General features: G+C 32.1%; 2 protein-coding genes across 2 annotated transcripts; both read right to left on the bottom strand.

The window, feature by feature from the left end:
- LOC104777261 lies at positions 377–1,777 on the bottom strand. Its single transcript, XM_010501474.2, has 3 exons — positions 1,564–1,777; positions 1,067–1,177; positions 377–717 (listed from the first exon to the last, which is right to left on the bottom strand). Exons 1-3 carry the CDS (start codon positions 1,712–1,714, stop codon positions 653–655), a joined length of 327 nt encoding a protein of 108 aa, XP_010499776.1. The 5' UTR covers positions 1,715–1,777; the 3' UTR covers positions 377–652.
- On the bottom strand, positions 6,552–8,994 carry LOC104777260 (diaminopimelate decarboxylase 2, chloroplastic-like). Its single transcript, XM_010501473.2, has 8 exons — positions 8,429–8,994; positions 8,096–8,270; positions 7,844–7,993; positions 7,524–7,685; positions 7,247–7,432; positions 7,009–7,131; positions 6,853–6,942; positions 6,552–6,746 (listed from the first exon to the last, which is right to left on the bottom strand). The coding sequence occupies exons 1-8, from the start codon at positions 8,917–8,919 to the stop codon at positions 6,666–6,668; spliced, it is 1,458 nt and encodes a 485-aa protein (XP_010499775.1). The 5' UTR covers positions 8,920–8,994; the 3' UTR covers positions 6,552–6,665.

The raw sequence follows: 11,229 nt of genomic DNA, 5'->3' as shown, positions 1-11,229 counted from the left end.
AACTAGGTTATTTGCCCTTGTGTGTGGTTCAAGTCCTAGGTTACATTAAAAAGGACATGACACGTGGCAAATGTGATCACTTGTATGACACTTGTCACAGTCAGTTTTAACAAACTCAAGAATTTTGTGGTTTTCAGGTGGTGGTGATCAATTTTTGCTTATGATAAAAATAGGTAATAAGTTTTGGGATTTACCCATACATCTAGTAAGAATCTTTTGTTATAGTTAGGAAGATGATAGATAATAACCTAATTCTCTTGTAAGGAGCAAACAAAACATAAGTACTAAATTCAGGAATAATATTTGAGTTTCAAAATTGTATAAAAAGAATATCAAACTTAAAAATTGTCCTTGATATTTGATAAAATCATCCAAGTAAACATAACAAAATAAGTTTGATTATTTCGATTCTTGAAAACATTGATATATATACTAAAGTACTTAATCATATTTTAATGTTGTTAATAACACACTCATAAATGATTATCACTTGTACACAATTATTCACACACGATTGAAATAGCTATTTTTAGCCCTTTTAAAATGGGTAGAAAATAAAGTCAACGTTTTAGTGGCGTTAGTGACGAACACCATCGATCTGAACAGCAGACCTTACGACCACTTCTGAATTTTCTTACTTGAATCTGATCGATCATCTAGGCAGCTGAATAATGCTTGATATGGCCACAGCTACACCTTCTTTCTTTAGAAAGTTACCTAATCAGAATCCCATTTTATCACAAATATGATTCAGCTAGGAGAGTGACTTGGTGTAATGAAACACGAAGAAACACACACACACACAAGAAAGTAACCCGCAGGTTCTGTCAATATCGTCTCATAATATCGATTTGTACTGATCTAGAGAATGGCCAATATATGAAATTTTTGAATCAATGGGATGATCATATCACTGCTATTAACACTGGATTCAAAGAAAAATAAAGGCTTTCTACTGAAGTATTCAAGACCCATTTGAGCTAACAGCATTCAATAAATTCAAGATCGATGTGAACAACTTACTACCATACACGAAAACCGGATGGAAGAAGAAGAAGGAACAAACCTCTTCTGGAGATAAGATGGATTCGAGAACGAGGACCTTCGAACATCCAACTATCGTCTTCCAAAGATTTAACCTCTTTGTCAAGTTCAGCCATCAAATCAGCTTTCAAAACTACACAGAAGAAGCCAAATCTATTAAGATTGATGGTCTTTCTCAACCAAACACTTGAAAGCAAGCTCCTTGATCTACTCATATCCCTAAATCATTTTTGAGTAACTTAAGCAATACAAATGAAGTCACAGTCGAATCAGCATATCAATCCACCCAAACAACATCCAAATTTTAGATTACCAGATAACAATTTTCAAACTTTTGCGACCTCCCAATTCCTAGCAAAATTGAAACAATTACTAACATCAAAGGAACCCTAACAATGGAGATGTGACATTCAAAAACTTCTAGATTACTGAGAAATTTTCATTAGCGATTCTTACATAAAAAAAAAACCCTAATTTTAGCGAAACCATAAGATTCGAGAACATGAAAATGGAACTGACCACGCATAGCTTCGTCTTTTCGGTCTTGCATAGAGGGAATATCCGGTGGAAAATGGAAATCGTCTAGACCAGCGGTGGCACCGCTGCTTCCACCGCCACCAGCTACGGCGGTCGTCGATACCAACGAATGAGCCGGAGATGCGCCGTTCATCACTCAGCGCCAAATATAATCGGATTTCAGAGAGATTTGACGGAGGAGGGAGGAGCCCGTAACTATCTTAAACCGTAATTTTAGTTCGAGGATTTACTTACCATGTCAACCGAATTTAACCAAAATAAACCGAAATTATAACAGAAGCCCATCTGACCAATCAAACTCAGAATTAAGACAAAAAAAAGAAAAGAAAAAAACAGAAGTAAGAAGATCAAAAAGGAGTTAATCTATTATGTGTTTTTGTGTAGTTTTTTGTTTTGTTTTTTTGTTCTTTTTTATGTTTGGTGCTGTAGTGAAAACATAATTAGGTTTGTGATATGAATGGTTACTTAGAACAAAATAACATTTTACTCCAAAATCGCTAATTAATTATTGCTTCACTTGCTTGTTAATTCCTATTGATTAAGTGATTCTATTTGATTATTTACTAAATTCATTTTATTGCTTATGTTTTGCTTTTTTTTTTGGCTGAATTGCTTATGTTTTGCTAATTAACTACTATTTCACTTGCTTGTTACTTCCTACTAATTAAGTGTTTCTATTTGATTGTTCACTAAATTCATTTTAGTACTTATATTGCTAATTAAACTGATCTTTCACTTGCTTGATAATTCCTACTGGTTAAGTGTTTCTATTTGATTATTCACTAAATTCATTTTATTACTTATATTTTGATAACTAACTGATCTTTTCACTTGTTTGTTTCTTGATATTGTTATTGATATGGATCAAAGTCTTATTCAATTGAAAGACAAAAATGGCAGGACGTGTCTTCCATTTGCATAATTCATCGGATACTGGAGAATTTTGTTATTTATTGAGAAAATCTAGCTCATATGTATACATAGAGGATGATGATGGGTTCTTTCCAATTCACATGGCTGCAAAAGGAGGTCATATCAAAATCCATTATAGGTTGTTGAAATGTCTCTCAGATTCAAGAGAGTTGATTAATAAAGATGGCCACAATGTGCTTCATATTGCTATTGGAAATGGGAGTAAAGCCTTCACTTATGTATTTGGATTTGAGTTTGTCAAAAAAAAAAAAAAGTATTTGGATTTGAAAGAATGGAGAAAATGATTACACTACAAAAATGTGTTTTTTTAAATCATTTATTTTATATATTTGCATCAGATTTAAATTTTGTAAATATAATTTGTATCACTTTAAAAATTACTAGGTAATATCCCGCGCATATGTGCGGATTATTGTATTAGTTATGTTAATTCATTTTAGTTTATGTAATAATCATAATAAAACTATGAGAATTTCTGAGAATTTTTTTTAATAAAGTTTTTTAAAATAGTATTTCTGAAAAGTGGTATTGAAAAAGATGTATTTTTGAAATTCTCTCTAAAAGTACCTATATAACAAACAAATTTCTTAAATGTCAATAATATACTTTTTTTTCTCAAATTATACAATACCAAAATATACCACTTATTTAAAAAATATTGTTAACGATAAAAATAAAAATTTACTATGATATTCAAAATTAACTTAAAACATTTAATAATTAAATTCCAAAATTATATTTTAAGTATCAATTAAATATATTTCCTATAAAATCATATGAAATGCAATAAAAATCTCAAAGGGTAATTTTTTTTTTATCTCTTTTATATTCACCTTAATTTAAGCTATACTGCTAGGTTATAAATTCTAATGATTTCCTCTTTGTAGTAAAATTTTAGGAATGGAATATCAAATTGTTTTTAATATAGAAAATCATTAAATTACAAAATTTTGAATTAAATAAACATTATAATGATCTTTATATAATTATATTTTGAATCACAAGAACTAAATATAATGATGAGTATACAAGAAAATGTATTACAAATTTTTTGGAGGTAAGAGAGAGTTAAAAAGATTGATTTAATAATTCTGTTATAATAGTTTATTTTGTTAAAACATTGCATAATTTTAAAAATAAAATAAATATACATGAATGAAGATGGTTTCTTTAGCTTGATTCTCTCATTGGGCTTTGATTGAAATTAGTATTATTGAATCTGCATTTACTTATTAATTATTGTTTCACTTGCTTGTTAATTCCTATTGATTAAGTGATTCTATTTGATTATTTACTAAATTCATTTTCTTGCTTATGTTTTGTTTTTTGTTTTTGGGTGAATTGCTTATGTTTTGCTAATTAACTACTATTTCACTTGCTTGTTACTTCCTTCCTACTAATTAAGTGTTTCTATTTGATTGTTCACTAAATTCATTTTATTACTTATATTTTGCTAACTATTGATCTTTCACTTGTTTGTTTGTCACCAGATATTCATGATGTTGTTATTGGTATGAATCAAAGTCTTATTCACTTGAAAGACAAAAATGACAGAACATGTCTTTCACTTGCAGAATTCATAGGATACTTCAAAGAATTTTGTTATTTATTGAGAAATCAAGGTCATATATATACATAGAGGATAATGATGGATTCTTTCCAATTCACATGGCTGCAAAAGGAGGTCATATCAAAATCCATTATAGATTGTTGAGATGTTTCTAATATTCTACAAAGATGGTCAAAATGTGCTTCACATTGCTACTGGAAATGGGAGTAAAGTCTGTACTTACATATTTGGATATGAAAGAATGGAGAAAATTATTAATGGACGAAATGTGAACAGAAACACACCAATGCATAAGCAACCTATGCTTACGCACCACATCGTTTGTATAAGGTACCAATAACTATAGATTTGTCACCGACTCCAGATCATAATTACATCAAATTCAGGCCAACACTCTCCTCGTAGTGGCAACCCTGTTAGTTGCAATTTCTTTTGCTGCAGCCTTCACAATACCTGAAGGTTTAATGTTGTTCTGGACATGACAACTTTGGCCAAATACACATCATTCAAAATATTTATAATTTGCGATATTGTGGAAATGACTTGTTTTGTTACAGCATTATTTGCTCTCTTATGGGCATAGTTGGGCGATGTCGAGAGGATAGCCTACTTCGTTGACTTTGCCGCCTTAGGACTTTCTCGGATTTGCTCTTCTAGTCATGCCAATGAGATTTATGGCTAGCGTTTTTTTATTGTCATCCACCTTTCAATATTTTCTCGCCTCATTTTTGCTATAGCGGCCATATTGCTTACTCTACTACCTTTTGTCATTGTGTCTTTTTATCTGACATACATGCTTCTAACATTTTCTGGATTAGTTAGAATATCCAAAGTGATGGGCTTATCATCTATTGAAATATATATTTTTTTTGTTTTATTATCTTATAAATTTTTAAATAATTTTTGTACCATGTTTTCTTATAAGATTCTTGCTTACATGCATGCTTCTTTTTGGGACCTAATATGCTGCTAAACTTTGTTCTTATTCAAGCATTATGCATTTCTCTTTCGTCAGCTACTTTGCAAAGAGATTATCAAAATATATCAATGTCATTGGTTTTATATTTATATAATTCAAAATGGTTATTTACTAAATTATGATTCATGTTATAGCAAGGATTAACATTTTTTGAGAGATTGTAATATTATATTTAAAAATTTGATGTTATTAGTGAAAAAATTAAGTTTAGTAATTTTAATTAAATTAAGTTTCGTTGACTTTGCCGCCTTAGGACTTTCTCGGATTTGCTCTTCTAGTCATGCCAATGAGATTTATGGCTAGCGTTTTTTTATTGTCATCCACCTTTCAATATTTTCTCGCCTCATTTTTGCTATAGCGGCCATATTGCTTACTCTACTACCTTTTGTCATTGTGTCTTTTTATCTGACATACATGCTTCTAACATTTTCTGGATTAGTTAGAATATCCAAAGTGATGGGCTTATCATCTATTGAAATATATATTTTTTTTGTTTTATTATCTTATAAATTTTTAAATAATTTTTGTACCATGTTTTCTTATAAGATTCTTGCTTACATGCATGCTTCTTTTTGGGACCTAATATGCTGCTAAACTTTGTTCTTATTCAAGCATTATGCATTTCTCTTTCGTCAGCTACTTTGCAAAGAGATTATCAAAATATATCAATGTCATTGGTTTTATATTTATATAATTCAAAATGGTTATTTACTAAATTATGATTCATGTTATAGCAAGGATTAACATTTTTTGAGAGATTGTAATATTATATTTAAAAATTTGATGTTATTAGTGAAAAAATTAAGTTTAGTAATTTTAATTAAATATTTCTATTTTTAGAATACAAATTATTTTTATATTCGATATAGAATTAATAAAACTCTAGACTTTTTCTACACTTGTTGTGATGTGAAATTGTGAATCACTCAGCGCCTAATCAAATCGGGAAAATGTCCACTTCAGAGAGATTTGACGGAGGAGCCGTAACAATAAACTGTAATTTTAATTCGAGGACTTACCATGTCAACCGAATTTAACTAAAATAAATCGAAAGAAAAAGAGAAGCCCATCTGACCAATCAAACTCAGAATTAAGACCAAAAAGGAGTAAATCTATTATGTGTTGTTGTGTAGTTTATTTTTTGTTCTTTTTTTAATGTTTGGTGCTGTAAATAAATTATAATTAGGTTTGTGATATGAATGATTACTTAAAACAAAAGAACATTTTACTCCAAAATTATCTATTGAAATCTAATTAATTTTTACCAGCTTAGCAGCACCAATGTTCTCCTCAACCTTACAAACCACTGAAACAGCTTTTGGCATTACGTTAGTTTCTCAAGTCTTTTGTGCGTTTGAAAAATGGAGAACTTTTGGACTCGTAGTAGTAAGTAACTAAGCATAACCTACAATTCACCTTTTCTTTTCTGTCTTCACTTGTGAGCTTTTTCTTATTCATATGATCACTTATTGAGGACTTTGAATCAAAAGCACAAAATGTGAAAAATCTAAAACAGCAATAACATTATGGCTCTGATTCTGAATAGTCAATCATACAATTCAACTAAAAAAGCAGCAATGATGAGTAAATAAATCTGAGTGTTCATAGACCTTCAAAGAAACGCAAATGGTCATCGAATGTCTCAGCATGTCTTATCTTAGTGATCGACCCATCTTCTTCAACCTGCCAAAACAAAAACAACACAAATTTAAAAAAACAAGTTCAAATTTCTTTCGGTTCTCCTGTGATTTCTCTAGAAAATAAAAAGAACAAGAAAATATGTTGGTACCCAGTATTCGGGAGGACGCATCTTGAGATTGTAAGTGGAAGCCATGCTCATACAGTATGCACCAGCGTCATGAACCACCAGGCCAGCTCCCTGTATTGAACTCATTAGTTCCACATTTTACTTGAGATGCCAAACAGAATGAGATCCTTATCATACCTGTGGAGGAGTGGGAAGCTCTCTGTCTTTGCCCAAGAAATCAGCAGATTCACAAACAGGACCCACTACGTCGAATTTGGTAACCTCTGCTTCAGGCGGTGTAGGAGAGACCAACTCAATGTGCTTTTGCATTAAAAAAAACAAGAACAAGAGGATGATTTAGCTATAACTCCAAGGAAACCAAAATCTGCATATGCCATATGGCATAAACTGCTGTGAGAAGCACATGGGTTTTTACCTGATAAGCATCATAAAGACTGGGACGGATAAGCTCAGCCATACTTCCATCAATCACTATGAAGTTTTTAGTTCCATTCGTCTTCACACCAGTCACATGGTTGACGAAACAGCACGTGTTTGCAATTAGCGACCTCCCTGGCTCGATTATCAAATTCAGGTCCCGTGAGAGAACAAGCTCTCTTACCTGAAACACATCAAAGGATTATAAAGATTTTACCAATTACATTACTTTTTAAGAGCAGATGAAGGAAACAGTTTTCCGATGTTGCTCTTACGGTGTTGATGAGATCCATGGGTGCAGGTAAGACAGCACCGGCATGGTAATAATCTATCCCTAAACCACCACCAATGTTCAAGTAACTGACTTCAAAACCTTGACGACGGATCTCATCAATGTATTCCACCATGAGAACTGCTGCATCTCTAAATATATCCACCTGAATAAACAAAACATACAAAAATATGTAAAGCTCAAGAGTCGATATCTAAGAGACGGAGCAAACGCAAAACATGGGAAACATTAACCAGAGAGCAAATCCATCTTCATCTGATTACATCAAAACACACAACTTTAAGCAACTATAATCAAAGTTACCTTTGTAATGGTAGAGCCTAAATGGCAATGAGCGCCAACAAGCTTCAGCTCTTTGGGGTGTGCTTTCACCTCATCCAGAAACCATTGAAGCTTCTCGTTCCTGATACCAAACTTTGAGTTCTTGTTCCCAGTAGCTACATATGGATGCACCTGATAAAATGTAAACAAAACAGAAAAGCTCACACACTAATATCCAAGCTGTGCAGCAGGCAAACCAATTACGATGCTAAAATCAAGTAAACTTAACCATACCTGAGGATCAACATCAGGGTTGATACGCAACAGTACATTGACCTGCTTGCCAGAGATTCTTGAAGCTTCCACAATGTTATTCAAGTCAAACTCACTATCGACATTCACGAACACACCTTCTTGAGCAGCTAGAACTAAATCTTCCAACAACTTGCCATTTCCATTGAAAATGCACCTAATTCATACCATTCATATCAGTCTCCTCATCTTCTGATTCCATCAACAAGTCTAAGACTTTATTATTGGAATGAAGTCAACTCCAAGTTGTATCCATACACCTACTAGTTAAAGAATCTAAGCTCTCTAAAGGGGAAATGGGTAAAAGGATCTTACTTTGTAGGATCGAAACCAGCACGAAGAGCAAGCCTAAGCTCATTTCCACTGACCAGAACAGCACCACAGCCTAAACTCCTCAAATGCTCCAAAATCTTGAGATTGTTATTAGCTTTGATAGCGTAACCAATCACAGATCTCACTCCTTCCAATGCCTCTTTATACGCCTCTAGGTTTCTGGTGATCTGAGGTTTACTGTATAAGTAAAAAGGTCTTCTCTCCACTGACTCCATAATATCGTGAACCTTAGTTCCTTCGCAATAGAGGAACCCATCTGATGATTTCTTGAAACAGTGATCGAACGACGCAGAATCCTTCGTGAGGGTTTTGGAGGAGTTTTGGGAAACGGCGGCTTTGACGGAGAAGCGTTTGAAAGTGGGTTTAAGAGATAAAATTGGGGTTCTTGAGATTGAGGTTTGGTTCGATTGGTATTGATTTAGAGTTCTACGGAGATATGAAGGTTGTGAGAGAAATTGAGTAGCTGCCGCCATTGGAGAGGTCTGTGGAGTGCGACTGACGACGACGACTCCGACTCCGACTCGGATGTGTTGTTCTGTCGTTTCACAATTAGGCCTTTATTGGATCTCTAGAGGCCCAACAAAATAAAGATAGCAATTATTGAGTAATCTATATATCATAACAATAATTTGAATAGATGATAGTTAAGATTTTTAGTTGTACATTTTACGTACTTTCGTTAAAAAAAATTCTTTCTTTTATGGAAATTTATTTAGAAATTTTACAATTGCATCTATTTATTATAGAACTGTGTTATCATATTTTATTTATATTTTTTATCACAACTTTTATTTCTAACAGTTTTTACCAATTTTTACTTCTAATAGTTGTAAGTCATCTGCCAATGATATACCTTATAACAGTTCCTAAAGACGGTTGCTTAAGGGATCTCACATATATATTAGGGACTGCTTGGTGCTTAAAACATGGTGAAAGTCTTCTTGTCGCTAAAGTAATGATCTTATGAGTCCTTCTCTTATATATGTGACCCTTTATATCGTGAAATAAAGACCTTACTAGTACTATCCGTGTGTTTTGCCTTTCAGGTATTTGACTACCAAGTGTCTGAATACTTCGAGGACCCCCTGGAGCTGTTGAGTTTAATAAGTGAAATTGATCAAATAGTTGCCTATCGTATGAATTGTAATGGAGAAGAAAGAGTTCGACTAATAATTTTTCATTGGTATGATGAAAGGTCAGCTGATGGTGGCACAAGAACTAATCTTTTCGGAGCACCTCTGGTCAGCTACATCAAGATAGAATCAGTTACTGGAAGTGACATAGCTGCGATCGTTTTTGGATTGCTTTCACCTCTACGCCGGCTTCCTCAAGGTGATGATGACAGAGACATAAGTTTGGGCCTATTATGGGGAGATCGTGAGACGCATAGCCTTCGTCCTCTCAGTGCCGATTTTATTGTGAATCCTCCCAACGATGACGACGATGTGATGGTCCAAACTTATTTTGGTGCTTTGCACTAATTTTTTTATTTTTTAAGTGGGATGCTTTGTCAAGTATTTTACTGTCTCTACATTTTTTTTTATGTCCCAAGTGTAACATCTGAGCACCAAAACAAGTAACAACCCTTCAAAATGACGGCTCGAGTTTTAAATATTCAAATTTTGAACAGTTACTTAGTATAAAATTTAATTCAACATATATTATTTTTAAAGAACAATATTCATAAAACTTGAATATTTTATAGATTGAATCATTTATATTTGTTTTTAAAAATTCAACTTATGCTATATCTGGAAATAAAACTATTTTTTAATTATAATAAATGATATGATAATTTATTTGTTTCACAAAATTAGAGTCATATATATATATGAGAGATGAAGTATAATGATAATTAACAAATTAATATGTTAAGTTATCTATTAAAAAATTTATTTTGATGAATAATTAAATAAAACAAATTAATATGGTAAGTTAGATGATATCAAATGATTTTTTAGAATATTCTCTTTAAGATTTATGGAAACTTATAAACTATTTGTAACCAACTTATTAAAACTATATAGTCTACAAAAATGTTGTGTACTTCCGTTTTATTATATAGGGGATTACAAAATATGGGTTGTGTGGATGATATCGGTTTGACCCAATATTTTGGTGTCTATGTGGTTTAGGTAAGCCAACCAGCCGATTAACTATTCTGAACCGGTGACACATTACTAAAGCTGGACTTCCATTAAGGCCTCGAAACAAATCGCCGTATTAATTAGCCTAATATTACTTACGTGGCTTAATAGTGTAGACTAAGTTTATTCGGTTTGGTTACGGGTAGAACCATTTTGTTTCAGATATTTTAGGTATATAAGTTTAGGATGTATTCTTTTTGATATATCCATTTGGTTTTAGATATGTTCTGATATTTTTTGTTATTTTAAATATTTTGGTTTATAAAGATTAAATTTTAACCGATTTCTAATTGTAATTTGGTAATTGGGTTATATTAAGTATAAATATAATTAATATTTTTGATATATAATATGTTGGATATTTCATTAATCCATTCGGTTTTCGGTTAGGTATTGGTTCTCAAGTTTAATATTCATTCAGTTATTTTGTTGATTTGGATTTGCTCAAGACTAGAAAGGCCCATTATATTGTGATCTGTTTCAGACTTTTAAGTAATTGCATCACTCACTAATTCTAATTTATATCTGGATTTTAATAAATAAAATAATTAAGCATATTTTTAACAATATTGACTATTGAATAATTAAGCATCACTGACACGACAGCATCCGGATTCCCAATACTAACACATAATC

The sequence above is a fragment of the Camelina sativa genome, chromosome 3, assembly GCF_000633955.1.
Source record: "Camelina sativa cultivar DH55 chromosome 3, Cs, whole genome shotgun sequence".
Classification (NCBI taxonomy): Eukaryota; Viridiplantae; Streptophyta; class Magnoliopsida; order Brassicales; family Brassicaceae; genus Camelina; species Camelina sativa.
This window is presented reverse-complemented; position numbering and strand designations above follow the sequence as displayed.